The sequence below is a fragment of the Onychomys torridus genome, chromosome 1 (assembly GCF_903995425.1).
Source record: "Onychomys torridus chromosome 1, mOncTor1.1, whole genome shotgun sequence".
Classification (NCBI taxonomy): Eukaryota; Metazoa; Chordata; class Mammalia; order Rodentia; family Cricetidae; genus Onychomys; species Onychomys torridus.
In genome coordinates this window covers 71,588,772-71,607,016 of record NC_050443.1, presented here as the reverse complement: position 1 = coordinate 71,607,016, position 18,245 = coordinate 71,588,772, and the positions used below count along the sequence as shown (strand labels likewise).

Below are 18,245 nucleotides of genomic sequence, written 5' to 3'. Positions count from 1 at the left end.
TGAGACCCTTCTGTGTCTTCCTGGGTAGTCTAGAGCATCTCTAGGCATTTCAATGAGAAGAATGATTTCTTTAAAATGAGAGGAATCCATTTCTGAGGGATTTTGCCTCTATCCCTGGGACCAACTGAACATGACAGCTCTTTCCAAGAACAGCTCCTCAGACAGCTATGGTTAACTGAATCTGAGCAACCCAGGACACATGTTGTCTTGACCTTCTTTTAATTTGAAAATGCATGTGCACACAAAGTAGTATCAAGAATCACCGCTTTAGTACTACATGAACTCAGTGGACTAAAAAGAATACACACAGAACTGGGAGGGAGAAGTGATGGGGATGTAAAATATTAGAAGCAAGAGGGTGAGGAGTGGATTCTCCTTCCACCTTTCTCCTGGATCCTCTTTCCTCTTCCTCCTTCCAATTTTATGTCTGTTCATTCTCCTTTCGCCCTTCTCACCCAGAGTCCAAGTAGTGCTGCCCATATATGTGTGGCTATGGGGCCATCCACTGGAGTACGCTCAACCCACCAGGGATGACACCTCCAATGAGAACTAACCCACCAGGGATGACAACACCTCCAATGAGAACTAACTGTCCCTTCATAGCCATCACTTGTCAATAGCTCCTCAGCTAGGGGTGGGGACTCGAATCCCTTGCCCACCTATGCTGGAATGCTGACTGACTTTACATTTAATACACTCAATGTTTGTTTTGTTTGTGTTGTAGACCATGTCTTGTGCCAGAAGGACATTCATGAGAAGGGAAGTTCCTTGTGGTGGTAATTAGTGGCCTGCTAAGACATAAGGGTGAGTGGCTGTCGTGAGGAATATTTCTGCCTTTCAAAAATAGAGTTGAGGAAGCATTTGGAAGAGAAGAGCTTGATATGCTTAAGAAATACATAGATCTAAAATCTGAGCAGCTAAAGGGAATGCTGGGATGGGGAACAAGACTAACAAAAAGAGAAAAAGGTAACTGTCCACCCAGCTATAGGACAACTCATGGCTCAAGCATCTGGGACTTAGTGTAGTAAGTTGCCCTTTCTATTTGGCCTTCCTGTACAATTTCCTGGTAAATGCTGAACGATGGGAATTGGTGCGTCGGGTGGTGAATGGGCATGCAGGCTCATAAGCACAGCCTTTCAAACACAGCTGCTAGGAGAGTCATGGAAGCGGCTCTCCCCTTTCTCTGTATGCCTCATCACACTCACCAATTTTGGTAAAATCCTAGCAGGCAGAGAATGAGAAATTTTTTATTCTTGTCACCTGTCACCACTGACAATTTTCTTGTAGAATGCTTATCACACTTAAATAGTCATTTTGTGTGCAGTCTCCCCTTCCTTCCTCCCTGCATTTCTACTCCCGAGATAGCTCTGACGGGGGGGGGGGGGGGGGGGAGAAACGGGGGGAGGAAGGGGGGGAGGAAGGGGGGGGAGAGAGAGAGAGAGAGAGAGAGAGAGAGAGAGAGAGAGAGAGAGAAGCCATCCTTCCTTACCTTCGCTTGCTGGGAATTACGCCCATCTCCTCACTGTCCCCATCTAGTATGACCCTTCTGGCTTGCCACCACTCATCATCAGAGGCGTTGATAACATGGAGAATGTCTCCATATTTAAAACTAAGTCCTTGGCTAGGCAGCCCACTGTCTTTGCTCTTGTCATAGTCAAACATGGCTCTGAAAGAAAGAACAAAAGACGGCATGGTTAGAAAACAGACGACATGGATTGAAGACACATGCTTTGGAATTTCAGCTCTTGCCAGGAGACTCCATCATCTCCTGCATGGCTTCATGGATTATGCTACACAATTTTCATTTTTTTTTTCTTTTTGGCCATAAACTGAGGTTACATCTTGCTTGTCCTTTCTAGTTGCAGGGGCAGCTGATAGGTCTCTATAATAGAGTCCGCTTCTTCTCTTCTTGAAGACCATCATATGTAACAGGGTGATAATCAGAGCCTAGGCCCTCAGTTTATTACCCAATTGAGATATTTTTCTTCCTATTAGAACCAAATTTTTCAAATGAAAACTAAGTGAAGAAAACCATGGCTATCTTCCTTAAGTTCTTTGTCCTATAAATAAATTCCCTTCAATATAAAAAGCTTATAGACTTCTTCCTTTGTAATAGAGAAAAGAATAAAACTATAAAGTGTCTACCCAGAGTGATTGACTCCCCTCAACAATGGAATACTGAATTATTACTGATTCTGGGTGCTTGAACGGGTTACTATAATGACCTGAATGAGTGCTTAAAATGTAAAAAGTAGGAAAAAAAAAAACGGTGTTTACATGTGTATACAAAAAATCCTTTTAACAATATCAGAGCTCTTTTTACTTCCAGGAAATTCCAGACCTGCCCCATCATCTTGTTGATCACTATGAATTGTAATCCTTTGTCATCATGGAAGTAGCTTGACTGAGCCCTTGCTAGGGCTGAATGCATTGCAATTTCTAAGCCTGGTTCAATGTCAGAGTGAGAAGCAGTGTGAAATGATGAATAGAACAGTTGAAGCCATAGGGATGTGTAGTGGGTAGCTTTGATCTGGAAGTTCCAACCCCGATTGAGGCTTCGGTAACTGTCACGCCTACAAGGTGGGGCTGAGAGAAGACCCTGAAGATGGGCCGGTTCTCTTGGTTCCTGGACCCTGGACATTGGAGGTAGACTGAGCAGAGTTTTCCAGAGAATACCACCAGACTGCTCCACACCTTTCCCCGACCCTGTCACCTATCCCTTCACTTGTACAAAATAAACCTCCCTTTTAACTATGTGGAAAGGCCTTAATAATTTCACCAATAGGGATGCAACAATTTAAGGATGCAACAATTTACTGCATATATTATACTGTCTACTTTTTGACATGTCCCCCACATCTTAAAACCCACCACCACACATAGTGTCTATTTAAGGTTTCCCAGGAGATGATTCTACCACCTCCCTATGAATTCCTTTCATTCTGCTCCAAGACTTACTTTATGTTGTAACCACTATGCATGTAAAACAAGCTAGATTTGGAGAGTAGAATTTCCTAAAATAATTTGGGCCAACCCTGTCTCTTTTCCTTGCTTTCTTTTTTTCCCCCTCTCCTCTCTGTCAAACAAATGTCACATCTGCTGTCATGGTAACCAGAAAGTGCTGAAGATAGCAGTTAACTCTCAAATATTATAGAAGTCGAATTACTTACAATACAGCCATTTCTAGTATCCCTAAGTGAAGTAATTTGGAGAGAATCTTTTGGTCTGAGTGCCTGTAATAAATTATTTCTTCCTTGACCATCTGCATCTTCTCTATCAGGGCTTCACACAAACCCCATCCCAGAAAAGTAGGGGTGGGGAAGGACAGACATCTCTCCTGCTGATGGCAATTCATTGTGTGATAAAACAGAAATCAATTAACATTTCAGAGCCAAATGTGTTCAGTGCACAGTTAGTTTCCCATAATGGAAACAACATAGGCAACATCTAGCATGTGGTAGGAGCTATGGAGCATAAGGAATTATAACGGGGAAGAACTACTACTGAGGCCATGCCCTGTTTCTACTGTACCTTAATAGTCACACAGCTGGTTACCAAGGCAAGCTACTTAATCTTTTTTGCTCATATATGGTATGCAATGATGGATGCTTTATCCATTACTGTGTAGGTAAATTGTATAAAGCAATGTGCATAAAGCTTGTACAATAGTGCCTAGCATACACTGGCTAACTGTATGTATGAACTACGTTTCTTCCCCTTTACAGTGAATTCCAACAATATTCCTGTCTATCAATTGCACTTTGTGAAAAAAAAAAAAAAGAGAAAGAAAAAAGTTAACATACTCATCTTAAGACCCATGACAAAGGCATCCTTCAGCTGATATTTAGAACTTAAATTTTGGAAAGATTCCAACTAGTTTTGGACATAGTATATCATGTGTCTGTTCTGTACCACTACTGTCACTCAGGCTGAAAACAGCTATGCTGTACTTCCGGTGGTTTCCAGCACAAACCTTCCATCCCAAATCTCCAACAATCTACCCCACAGACAACACCTACCACCTGTTGTCACAAGTGGATACGAGAGGAAACAGGCATGTCCCATGTGCCTCCTCAAAGAAAAGGCTCCTGGAAGCTTATGCTTCATGTCCTGCAGACTTTGTCCCCAGGTCCTTTCACTTTACAGATTTTGTTTTGTAATTTTTTGCTATTAAAAAAAAAAAAACAAGTCAGTCCTGAGTTTAATTGTGCTGAGCCCTATGAATTAAACCTTGCAAGTCTTGGGAAATTCCAATATACACTCTACAGACAGCAACACATTTTTACATAGACTATCATATCTGTGACTCTATATTTCCCTGTAAAGGTACTATAAAAAAAATACTATCTTCTTCTACAGAGGAAGGAGGCCCAGTGACTGGTCCCAGCATACTTAGCTCAGCAGCAGCAATGCAGGGCAGTTTGGGATTCCAGGTCTGGTTTGGTGTCTTTACCCTGTCACCCATTCAGCCTGGGAGGAGGTGGTGGTGGTGGTGGCTGTGTGTAAGGACAATAATAGTAGCAATAGCAACTGCCACAACTTAGCCCATAGGTTTGTAATAAGCCTCAAAGTAAATATTGGCAGTCTTGTTTTATATATAAGAAAAGGACTCTAGGAAATTACGGGATCCGTCTCAGGTCTCATGTGTACATATATGGGAGAATGAATGTATACTGTCCACTACCTGACTCTAAAATCTACTTCTGTAGCCTTTCTCTTTGTGGCTCATTTTCCCAGACTGTTGCCCTCTGGCTGTGACTTAGCAGTGCCAATGGCCTGAAATTTCTTCCTTCAGACTGATGCCTCATTGCCTATGTTTCTGAAGTTCACTTATTGGTTTATTCCTGTTCAAGCATTTCTCACCCGAAAAGTACTGTTTTCTGGCTTGGCTCTCAGCCTCAAGTGTGGGGGACAGAGGGAAGAGAGGGAGGCCTCATGTGGCAGTCAATAAGACAGGCTTAGACTGCCTTCATGGTTTAAACTGTAAAGTACTACCATCTACCTTTAAGAGTTGGGGTGAGAACTAAATGGAACCAAACATGCACAACAATAGCTCGACACCAGAAAGGGCTCAGCTACATAATTCAGAGCCCCATGGCTTCCAGAACACGTCTGGGTCACACCCGTGTGACCTAGTATCTGTCTTATATACTTGCGCAAAGACATCTTAAGAGCCTCTCTCTGTCTTTAAGATAAGGCCAAGGCACAGTCTCAGTACACACCTCTAGAAATGCTCCAGGTGGCCATTGGAAGGCCCTTTCCTCACACCTTGCTATCCTCAAATGTGATGTGGGATATGGAGATTATTCCCAGCAGCCCTCACCAGGTCAACTGTGTGCCATCCATTTGTAAGAGCAGTCAAAGGGCTGTTTCCTGCTTCTGCCTGAGGCAGTGGATGCCCTGGCTGAGAAACTCATGTGCTCTTTCAATGTACTCTGCTTATCTTGCCCAATCTGACCCTCTAGGATCACACTGATTCAGACTTGTCAGGTTCCTAAAACCTAGCAGCTGACACATTTCAGCTTCTGTCTCCTTTGGATATTAATGGATCCACACGTCTGGGGAAAATGCTCCAGTGCCTCATCACCTAATTTAAGAAGCGATAAGCTGTTTTTAATTTGCCTCATGTGCTAATTCATCACAATGGCTTTTATAAAATGCCATTAAGACTCACACTTGCCACCCAGGGTGCTTTTAACAAGTCCATTAAGACAAGTGGAATTTGTCACAAATAATGCAATGGCTTTCTCATCCCTCCTGCCCTCCTGAAATGCAATGTGCAGCGTCTCTTTGCCAACTGGGAAAGTCTAGGCAGGAGAGTGAAGCTGCTACTCACTCATCCTGTGGCTGTACATGGCAGCTGTAAAATATCAGGGTACCCAAATGAATCTAAGAACCACTTTGGAACCGGACACTGGGAAGAGGTTAAGAAGAATGCTGGGGTACACAGTAGAAAAACCCTGTATTGTTTTGAAGTAATACCAGCAGACATAAAGATATTAAGATGAGCCAGTGAAACTCCACAGGTTTCTCACAGAATTCTGGGATTCAGGGAACAGGGGGGTAAGAATATATTATTGCAAACTAGGAAATGGTAAGAAGTGTTAGTGGGATAGTGTCCTGCAGTTATGTGCAAGAAGAATCAATGGGAGATAGTGGTAGGAACAAAAAAGGTTCTCCCCAAATGTTCCTATATTAGTCTCTAGAACAATGGTTCTCAACCTGTGGGTTATGACCCCTTTGGAGTTTAAATGATTTTTTCAGAGGTCACATATCATATATCCTCAATATCAAATATTTACTTTATAATTCCTAACAGTGGCAAAATTACAGTTATGAAGTAGCAATGAAAGAATTTTATAGTTGGGGGTCACCACAATGAGTAACTGTATTAAAGGATTGAGAACCGCTGTCTTAGAACCTTGTGTGATATAAAGGACATACTGTGCCTACAGTCCAGGAGGAAATATTGGGTGGGATCAGCCTAATCATATAAGTCCTTGAAAATGAAAGAAGCCACAACATAGAGCTGAGACAGATTGACATGAGAACCAAAGTGAGGATCTGAAAGTGGAAGAAGAGAATTTATTATAGCAGTGACGGAGAACTAATAAAGGGGATTAAAAGCAGCATAATTTGTAGATAGAGATTATAGGGCAGAGAATAAGGAATAGCTACCTGTCTGATGGTCCTCTCATCCATTACCGATTCTTTGGACTAAAAACAATTATTGAGCAATGCCAATAACATTCAAATTCCTAATATTGATTGGTCATATGCAATGTACTTTTGCTTTATATAATTTCATTTCCATGAATATACAGATGATTATTTCTACACTTTATCTAATTCTTATGAAACCTTATGAAAGCAACATTTGTTTTGCTTAATTTTAGGAAGCCACAGCATAGAGGCAGCAGACTTTTTCTCCTCTAAAGTTGTAAAGCGCTCTGCCCTTGATCCCTTTGGGGCAGCCTACATTAAAAACCTACACTAGGAATGACTTTCACCTCCTGCCCTGGATCAGAAGCTATTGCAAGTCAGCCACTTCCAGGTCTAGCCTGAGCAGAATCCCAGCGAAAGCATTTATAAATGAAGGAATGAATCAGCAATACTCCCTTCTGTGCTGTGAACTTGTTTGGGCTGGAGAAGCTGTTGTTTCCATGACAACTTTAAGGCTCAAGAAACAGAGTGCTGAAACTCAATTTCCTTCATCCTTTGAAATTGAGGTCTCTCCTTGATTAGAGGAGACCCGTCTTTCACCCTTCTGTGCAACAAAAGAAAGAACCAAAGCAACAAAATATATGAAGCCTGCTGTCTGCCTAATCCCACGCCATTTGTTGTGAATGGAGATGTTCCATTTTAACATTAAGGTAAGTCACTGTGGACAGTGCAAAGAAGCACAGATGTTATCCTAAAATGACATGTTCATGTTAGTTTACCTCTTTCTCAAAGGCTGTCTCTGAGGGAATTATTGGGGTAAGTTGGGTCTCAGTGAGATACAGGGAAACTTCAGGACCACCTTTAGCCAACAGTTCCTTTACCTCATTCACCTCTTCCCTGTTGAGAGGAGTGGATGGCTGTTTCTTAACTACATCAACAGCAATGGGTGATGGTGTCTTTTAAATGTGATATAAAAATACATTCATAGTAAACTTTCTCCAAATGTTTTCCCACCACAGTGTGAGGGGGAAGATAACTAGATTGAAGCAGAGAGATTTGGCCTTTAGTTGCTCTTATTTTAAAAATCAGAAATTGCCATCTGCTTTCCCCTTATCTTGAAAACAATCATTTACTTACTCATGCATATAATTAAGAGTGTTTCAAAAGCATAGAGGGAATAATGGAAGTAGAAATGAGTTGAGTGGAGTGAGGGGAACAGGGTTGGACACAGTTCCACCTTGTAACCTTACTATCTTAACTTCTTTGTGCTATAGCTTGCATATAATGAGGAGGAGGAGGAGGAAAAGGAGAAGGAGGAGGAGGAAGAGGAGGAGGAGGAAGAAGAAGAAGAAAAGAAGAAGAAGAAACCAATGACTCTATTATGTATTTGTAATTTTTAAGGCCTTTTGTTCCACAAGACACTTTTAAGAAACAGGGTAGCTGTCCATGCAGTGAATGTTAATGTTTACGTTGCAGGAATCAATTAGTCCCTTGTCACTTCTTCCTTTGAGTTAGTTAGCTTTCCATCACCAAATGACACACCCAGGAAAAACAACATAAAGAGGGAATGCTAGTTGTCACTAAGAGTCTCTAAGATTTTAGTTTCCAGTAATTTGGCTGTATATCTGTGGGCTTGTCTAAAAGGGAATATCAATGCTGTATGTATATGGTGGAAAAAATGCTGTGCATCTCATGGTGGCCAGGAAACAGACCAACTGAAGGAGTGACAAGAGGCATCACATACCACTTTTAGGGCATGCTACTAGTGACTTTCACTTCCTGAAATGTCCATCACTTACCAAGAATGCATTTCCACTATGACACTATTGATGAATTAATCCATTAACAATATCTGGGCTCTTATGATCCAAATGTCACACCTCCAACAACTATTATGTAGGAGAGAATGCCTTTCTTTGAAACATGAGCTTTTGGGAACTTTCAGATCCAAACTATAATATTTGTCAGCCTCAGAACTTTTTTCTTGCACCCTCTCATTGCAATTCTTAACATCTGCATATTCTTGCTTATGCCAACTCAGGTAACAGGGAGTTTCACATCATCTAGTTTCAAGGGCTCAAAACAGAGAAGATGATCAATAGAAATAGTTTATTTTCAACATCACTTTCCACAGGGAATTTCCCAGAATTCCAGTTTTCCCTGCAACAGCACGGCCAGCTAAAAACAAGCAAGAGGGACCTGAGTGGTTCCCAGCATGGATTACCCTGTCTTTTCAAAGAAATCGTGAGCAAGCATGCACCATTACTGCCTTTGGGGTAAAAATACATTGTCTCGTGGTACAGAGAGGCACATACTTCAAACATCTTGAGAAACCATGATATATGTAGTCTTGTGGGTGATTTGTTATAGGTTGCCATATATTTCCTCATCCACTTTAATATTCACATGCATTTAGTTAAGAGGGTGGTGGAATCCACAAGCAGATCAGTCCTCATGGATGGAAACAAATTAATCTTTGTCAACCTTTACGAACAGTCCACTGCCTAAGATGACAGTGCTTATTAAGTTATGGCCAAGTACTGTAGTAAGCCTTATACCATGACAGGCCAGGGTATTTAATTGTCTGTGACTCAAAATGAAGGCATTGTTCCATTGTTCCAAAAGGGAAATTTTATGATGTGTCACCCTATAGTATTAAGTGGCCCATGCCATTTAATCTTCAAGACCTTACAAGGCAGTTTAATACGCTTTAGAGTATTCTCATCCCACCAAACTATTTCTAGGCTCTGAGAATATTGGGAAAATACCGATTTCTGCTGTACCCAGGAATCAGGCAGCTATTGCTTGACTGAAGATAGAACTAACTGGGCACTGAAGTCCTTACAGGCTGGGCCTCCCTGTAGTTGTCACATTTTGATTATAAATTTGGACACCATCATTGCTTCCAGGGGTGACAACTATATTTTCCCCTCTCCTCTCCTGGATCTCCAGTGCTACTGATTTCCTTAGGGACTCGGTGTGAGTATAGTTCTCATGCATGGGGGTCCTGCTTGTCGATCATTGCTGACAACTTATTATCAAAGTCTTCGGGGACTGGGCCCCCTGTAGCCTGCCTTCTCTCTCTAGGTGTTCTGGCACCTGTCAGGTTAATTTACACTCCAGGCCTGAATGACCTGATGAGTCTCCCAACCCCAGCCTAGGAAGGCATAAACAGACCCAAACCTTCCCAAGGGCAGAGCTCCATGGTGAATGGTGTTTCAGTATTCAGGGCTGAGTGAAGCTGTAAAGCTTGGTCATCTTAAAAACACTGTCATTTTCTCCCAAATATCATCAGTTGGATATTCAAAAACGGAAGTGTGGGGCAAGGGAACATGAATAGTTTTAAGAACTCTTATATTCTGGTCTTGTGTGTTTGGGGATGGAGGTACTCACAGTGATGAAGACACTTTAAGGGGCCGACATAACCCCATTTGTATCCCTCTACTTCTGACCTGAGCTAAAAATGGAGGCCAAGTTCTGTCAGGGTACCACTGTCACTAAGAAGTTTGGGATGGAGAAAAAGAAATATTCCTGTAAGATAGGTCAGCACTGCTGACTGAACGATTAACACTCAACCATCTCAGTATCTATACCAGTTATAGCATGAAACCAAGACATTCGAGTCTTGGATTCAAATAGTACCTTGCTATTTTAAGCAGCTGTGTAATTTTTAGCAAATCAGTGAACCCTTCTATATTTGAGCTTATGAAAAATATACAGCAAAGGATAAACACCTGTGTTCAAAGGGACCTATAAAAATTGCATAAGAGCTTTCAGATGTGAGTACACAAATGCTCATTAGTCAGTAATCGATTTGAGACTCTGCCTTGCAAATCCCAGCCCTTGGGCCTAGTGTTGCTAACTGGAGCATCAACAAGGCACGCAAACCTCTGTTACTGTTGAGTGTTTACTGACTAGCAACAGATGAGATGGTGGGTAAAGCTCATTTTCCACAAGAATGCATGAAATACGGAAGAAGGAAATCCAAGAACATTTGTACATTTGTACGACTGCCTCAAATCCTTAGTTCCATTGTAGTGGTGGGTTTTGGAATAAGTAACAAAATGTTTATGCATCACAATGCCAGGTGCCTGTGTGATCTTTCAATGTTTCCAAGTACTGGGCTTCTTGTTACACTGCTGGTGGGTTTGTTTGTTTGTTTGTTTGTTTTTCAGAACACTAGATAGAAACCACAGGCTGCATTGTAACAGAAGAAGGAGCCCTGGAGTTAGGAAGCATTCACTCCACATCTCACAAAGGACCAACAAGGCTTCCACCATCACCCAGTGTCCAGGGCAGATGAGAGACAACATGATAGTTCTGTACTCACCTGGTCAACTCACTGAGTTTAGAACACAAGCAAGCTTCCATGGATAGAAATAAGAACATACATTTAAATACTAAATGCGACAGTATTTAGAATATATCTCCTAAGTACCTTAGACACTGCTGGCTTTGTCGAGAACTCAGAAATGAATAACCAGCTTGATTCCAGCCCTTGGAAGCTTATGTAAGGCTGGGAATGTGAAGAATGAGGTACATTCATTTGGCTACTCATTTACTCAGAAAATGTTGGGTTACTTACAAAACAATGATGGCTCTGGGAGCTTGAGATACATAAGTAAAGAAAAATATGAAAAATCCTGGCCTGATGGAATTTACATTTTAGTGAGGAGAGATGGGCGAAACAATAAATATAAAAACAGGCAAAAGGTGAGAAATAGTGCAAGTTCGTAACTGCTGTGGGAAAGTTAAACAGAGCAGGGTGGTTGGGATCAGGACTGTGGGCTGGATTGTGGTGGTTGCAGTGCCGGTGCAGCTTGCATTTTTCAATCACGGTCAAGATGTGACCTGCCGAGGAGACAGAGTCCAGGCTTGAAAGAGGAGCAGGACTGGCCATGGGGGCATCTGGGGAGAAAGTGCCCCCAAAGAGGGGGAGCAGCCAGACCGAGGTCCTGGGTACAGTTCAGTTGGGTCCAGCAGGCTGTTAGAAGAACACGGGGTTACTGCATAATTGCAGAGCAGGAAACCCTCTTGGATGCCAAGAAACATTGAGGGAAGGGACTGCCCACCCCATCTCGCAGCATCTTCTTGCCTTCCTCTACAGCCTGCCTTGGGCATGGGATCCCAGGAGAGCCTCTGCAGTAATAGTAACTTAAGTTCCTGAGGACTCAGGCCTCTTCTCTTGGCTGCTCTCAGTCTTAAGCATTCATCAAGGTGAGGCCACCAAACATCCCTTTTTCTTTTCTCAGATCCCCTACCACAACTTGAACAGCAGTCATGGACTTCCTTTTTTTAGTCAATAATTTTTAACATTGTGAGGAAGTAGAAGCCCTGACTGATATTAATAGATAGGTAAGATCTATGTGTGGGTGTGTCTAAACCATTATGCAAATTTCAGTCAATTCAGATATCCATAACTTTCTCCAGAAACCTTTTTGTGTCTGCCTGTCTAGAAAGCATCAGTTCTCTCTCACTCTCTGTTAGAGGGCTACTCTGCATATTATTTCATTCTTGCTCTCATGGGTTGCACTTTAGTTTCCTTGCCTGTAAGTGTATTTTTCCTTCTAGATTCTCCACTTAGGAGTCTGGGGAGCACTTTCACTCATCTTGAGTCTTCCGCCGGGGGGGTAGGGGGGGGGGGGGGGGTGAGTTGATTGAAATAAGAGCCCGACCCAGGTGACCTTGGGGAAACTACTTCATTTCCTTGGGCCTCCTGTGGTTCCCTCAACCGTAAAGTGGAATTAAAAGATACCAGTATTTTTATATTCATTTTCCTACTTGTTTTCTCTTTGATACCTAAAGCGAGGTTGTTTAACCCTCAATACCATCTTGTAACTTAACTGAGAATATTTTACTTTCTTGGTGACAGATAAGGTGAATATTACTATCAGGGACAACCTAAATTTAGAGACCGTGAAAGAAATCATCTCACAGGTTCTAATGCTTAATGGGCCATGGGAGAAGAAGAGTCCCATAGCAGTGACTGACACAGTGTGTGTGTGTGTGTGTGTGTGTGTGTGTGTGTGTGCGCGCGTGTGCGCGCGCACGCGCTGCTGTGTGTTGTAGATAGCTTAGAGTCATTTCATTATCTCTTACTCTTATATATAATTTTTTAAGACACTGGGTTCTTTTTACAGTGACTTCAAAAGTGCTCATGAGCCAAGAGGCTCAAAGCTGTGTGGTGGTCTGAGTTTTGTTTGGTATGAGCTTTGTGTAGCAGCTCTAGTTAGTTGGATGTAATTTCCATAAGAAATGCCTCTAGCTTTCCAAATACCTCAGAACTTTAAAAGGGAAATAAAGACTAATAAAATCCATAAAGTGAGCATGTATGCTTTATTTATAGTTTATATGAACGTTATTAGTATTTTTCTAATAGCAGAATATTTTAACTTTAGCATTCAAGGGTGAGAACATGTGTCCAGTGTCAATCATCCACCCATTCATTCAATAACACACTGACTAACTACTGTGTGCTCTGGAACAGAATAGGGAGAAATGCCAGCTGGGACTGGAAGTACATCCCTGTTCTGTCGTCTGTCACTCACCTGCTCCGAAGCTGTGGCAAAGATCCTGAAATTCTGTTTCTTACTCTGTAAATTACAGGTTAATCCTGTCTGCAAGACAATGGTGGGACTGAGGCAACTTGTGTAAAAGTCACGCAAAGGGCTTGGTGTACAGACACATGGTAAGCTGTAAGAATAACATGTACAGGTGCAGGCGACTATGCTAAAACTCAACTTTTGGGGAATATAACAAAGATTCATTTCTATTTTTCATTGTTTAAATATTGATTCATGTAACACTCATCTGGCTCTTATTAAATGCCAGATCTGGGGCTCATGGTTCTCTTAGCAATAAAAGCCAGGGGAACTCAGGGCAGAGGAAGGATAGGATGGTGTTTTCTTTCCATGGGAGAAGGTGATCAGACTGCCCAGTGTGATGGCTGTGAAGGCAGCTAATGTTGCATAACTTTTAGATTCGGGAAGCCACATGATCATGCTTTTAAATTTACTCAACTAACATCCATTATATGTCAAGTATAATGCTGGGTGTTGGGGGGAATATGGAGGTGATTACAAAAAAGCAATGCCATTATGGATTTTATAGGGATGGAGGTTGCAGAAGACATAATTACCCAGTATGATGTTTTGTAAAAATCAGGTGGATAAGTAATGCATGAATCTATATGATGGAGACAAATGACCCCTACTCTAGTGCAGGGTGGGGCAGGTTCCGATGGCCAGGACTAGTGGAGGTTCAGAAACTTGCTTTGGCACTTTACATAATTTATGTGCAAGTTTCAAAGTTTCACTGCCAGAATAAATCACTTCTCTTTCTTCAAAAAATATTTCTAGAAATAACAGCTGAAGTGCTGACTGAACAGAGGGAAGGATAACTCCTGGCTTGTTTTCACTCCTGGTGCTCAGTAACCTGAAGGCCCCTGTGAGGAATTCTGGCGGTCATTAAAACAAAGCACAGGAACTTTCATGCCAGAGCATCAGTTTCCAGAAAGCTACAGTGAGGAACACATGCTTCTGTTGATGCCCTGTCATCTCCAAGTCCATTTGGAATCTCACAGATGTCCATTGGCTTTCAGAATGAAAGCTTGATGGGAATTCTCTTTGGAGCACTTTTTAGAGAACTTAACAAGGCCTTCTTGAGGCAGCTAGAAAAATCCTGGGATATCCTGAATTCTAATTACGGGAACTCAGAAGGATGGAAGTGTGATTAGTCGTCACTAGGAAAGTGCACAGAAATCAGTTCAGTGGGTATCTTCTGTGTGTGGTCTGAGAAGGGTCCTTTCTGTTGAGAGGCTATCTGTCTTGACAAGCAGAAGGTAGGTCCTTGGAAGAAGAGAGATCTTGCTAGGAAGTTGCCACATTCCTAGGGAGTAAGAGATCAATCAGTGCCAGGAGGAAACCACAGGCGCATCATCTGGCTAAGCGTGTGCAAGGACTGACAGAACTTTGACAGATAAATAGTTCTACAAAGAGGCAAAGCAATACGAGGATTCTACTTAGAGTCTTCCCATGTTACTCAAGACTCAGATTTAATTAGGACACAACTGGAAAAAACCACCATGAGGTTGGCCTATCAGCTCCGACAGATGTGAGAAAATTGGATAGGAAAACATCAGAGGAACTGGGCAACGGCAGTCGTTTCTGGAAAAGTCCGTATCTAGTGGCAGGCCAGCGGAGATGGTGCCAGCGGAGATGGTGCCAGCGGCGATGTCTAGATGTGAAGGCTGAGGTGAGAAGAATCTGGACTGCTGAACTAACCCCTGGCTGGCAGCCTTTTGAACTAGAGAGATCTACAACTCTAATGATCAGTTCTTAAAGAGAAGCCACGATTTCCATTGTCTGCTTTGCAGCCGGCTTTCATACAGGGACTGTACCAATTGTCTGGGAACTGCCACAGAGCTGGCCTCTGTCCATTACCCATTCTCAGAGTGCTCTGTAGATTAACTTGGGTCCCAGTCGTTTGTAAGGGCTGCTTGCTTATCAGTGCTGAAGATAAAGGCAGCAGACAGCAGTTCGTTTATACTCAGGAATACTAGCGAGATAGTACTACAAGCAGATCAAATCTGTTTAGAGTGTGTTAAATCCAACAGTAGAAGCTTGGAGGATATGTAGAGGAAACTAAGGCTTGCCTACTTTGAATGCTGAGGGTGACTAACCCTTGTGGCTGTTGACTTTTCCTGGGTTTGCCAGATTCCCTGCTCTGCATGATCCCAAGCTGCTTCTAGTGGTACAAGATATTAAACATAGTAAAAGGGAAATGTTTTCTAATTCTAGCTCTGGATGATAAATATTAGTTGGAATTTCACCTGTCTTTAGACATTCCTAAATTACCTTTCCTTTTACAGGGATTATTTGGTCAATGTTGCAAAGAAAGATTAATCCAGAGTCTCAGCTCTGCATCCTCATATTCATTGGGCCATGTACTTCCTGCCTTGAAGCAGTGTCTCATTGAGTTTTATGTATGCCAATAATAAACTATAGAATAAATAGGGGAGATGAATTCCAGATTCTCATCAAGTTTTCCAAAAAGAAAGCTAGTGTTTCATTTTAAAGAAATGCTCTTTATAGGGCTGGGTGGGGTGTGGTGGTACACGCCTTTCATACCAGTACTTGGGAGGCAGAGGCAAGAAGATCTCTACAAGTTCCAGCCTGATCTACATAAGTGAGTTCCAGACCTGCCAAGGATACATAGTGAGAACCTGACAGACAGAAGACAGACAGAGAAAGAGAGATAGAGATTATAAAAAGTTTAGATGTGTTGCACACACACACACACACACACACACACACACACACACACACACACACTCCTTTATGGGCTAGGGGGAAGGGAGAACTTTCCATTGCAGACCAGTGAACATCTGAAGGGAAGTACCTGTTGTTAAGTTAATCAAAGCAGCCAGGTCAGCAAGCAAAGGGCTCTTGCTTACAGGCAGAGATCAATTCTGACAAGAAGGGATGTTCACAAGGGGCCTTTTTCCATTTCATTTGATCAGCTGGAAAAGATGGAGTTACCAACTCTGAGTGGAAAAGGATATCTACAAGATAGCCAGAGAAATATGTATCTGAAAAGCAATTTACTTAATAATCCACAGAGCTATAGGCTTTTGATCACTCTAAATCATGTCTAGCTGTGGTCTTTTCCTTGCACAAAGTCTCCCAATGGGATCCATTACACGTACCTCTGAGTCTCTCTCTTAGCTTTTAATATCTGATACATTGAATAAATCCGGTGGATTTAAGTTTCAATCATGTTTTTACTTCCTTTTAATCTTTTTTTCATATATGAAAAACATACCCCCCCTTTCCCTTTTCAGGTAAAGAAGTCCCAGTGTACTTACTGTTAGATAGCACAGGATTGAGATGGGAGGAGGGGGGGGGGGATGAGCAGGGAAACAGTTACTGGAAACAGCATTGGTTAACACTAGATTGGCATTTTCAGGTTGGCACTGAATAGTAAGAGCACTGTGCGGTTGGTATTAGTCTCTCCATTTTACAAACAGGCAGAGAGAGTCACAGACATTAAGACATGAAGTTGTCTGAGCACAGGCACATACCATGGAAACTGTAGAACTGGACCTAGGTTTGCTTTTCTCTGTGTCTTTCTCCATTGTACTTCTGTCTCTATGGACTATCTTTTCTCCAGAAGAATGAATCACCACATCCTTAGCCTGCATGAAGTTGATTAATCATAAAACTCCTACTTTCAAGTCAACATCCATTTGTTCAGCATACCCAAGTTAACCACTCTCTACATGCAAAAGACTAGTGCCCATGGATGAATAAAACCTGGCCAGCTGTGTCCATTGGTACAAGTTAGTCTAGTGTGGCAGATACCGTACACATTACAGGACAGGACAGACTGTGAAGGGTGTGTAAGACAGTGAACCATACACTGAGGAGTAAACTGACAAAGTAACACTAATTCCAACTGTTAGTTATTTATTTTGGCGCTCTTACCCCAGGTTTCCGCCCCGAACATGACAAATCCACAGAAGAGCTGTTTATTAATATAGGATAGAGGATAGAGGTGACAGGCCTGTGTGAAGCACACACATGAGTGAGGAGAGAAAAGGAGGAGAGAGAGAGAAGAGGAGAGAAGAGAGGAGAGAGAGAGAGACCTGTGCAAAATGGTGCCGGCTTTTTAAAGAGTGAGTCGCGCATGCGTACAGGACCGCATGTGGCTACTTCATGCATGCGCGTAGATTGCATGGCTGTGCGCTCGCTTTACGCAACCATGTAAAGCCATGGAGTCCTAGCCATGCGAGATGTTCTGACCTGGAAATGGCTATTTTGAACTGGAAATAACTAGGCGGTCCACCAGGAAAGCCCAACCGTGTGGACATGTTGTGATTTCCTATCACCAATTGTGGAGACTCAGAGGGTTTTACAGAAGAGGTATGGCCTTTGTGGAAAGTCTTGAGGAATGCCAGTTGGCCAGAGAAATTAAGTAAACAAAGAGCATCAGAGGCCAATAAAATAAAAGACAATAGTATCTAGCTATAAAGGAATGCTTTGGGATTAAGGATTTATGCATTTCCTAGAACCCCTAGAGTTTAGTGAGTCTGCATGGGTGTATGGTTGAAAACGTGGCTGCCAAAGCCAATGGAGGTCAGCATGTACAGGAACCAAAAAAACCCATAAACACTAAGAAGAAATTATTTTCACAACTTCACTGGCCATGTGTGTCTGGACAGAAATGGCATTTCTTTATGTATGGGATTCATCAAATACCCTCTGATTTGGGTGTGGTGTTACTGGAAAACTCAAATTGGTGGCTAGAAATTAAAATCTGTCTGACAGGCATGTCAGGGCTAGAGACAGGCTTATGTTATTAGCCCAGTGGTGAAGCTGTGATTTGCCTTCTATCCGTTCTCAAAGGAATGTTGAGTATTAAGTATTGCTATGGTTACCACACCATGTGTCTTTTACAAGATTTCTCTTCCCTGGTTTTTTGAAGCAAGGTATATTTATGAGACTGCACTTTGACACCTAAAATACAGTTAGTTGTGGTAAATGGTAAGGGAAGAGGTCACATTCTTCCATCAGTGTCTCGGC

The 18,245-nt window shown here is 42.2% G+C and overlaps 1 protein-coding gene across 7 annotated transcripts in view; it reads right to left on the bottom strand.

Annotated features, from left to right (window-relative positions):
- Dlg2 (discs large MAGUK scaffold protein 2) overlaps positions 1–18,245 on the bottom strand; it is a 901,904-nt gene that overhangs the window by 99,175 nt on the left and 784,484 nt on the right. For all 7 annotated transcript variants that reach the window (XM_036186483.1, XM_036186442.1, XM_036186459.1 and 4 more), the window contains one exon: positions 1,490–1,666. In XM_036186483.1, the coding sequence (XP_036042376.1) occupies positions 1,490–1,666 (177 nt within the window). The remainder of the gene's footprint in view (positions 1–1,489; positions 1,667–18,245) is intronic.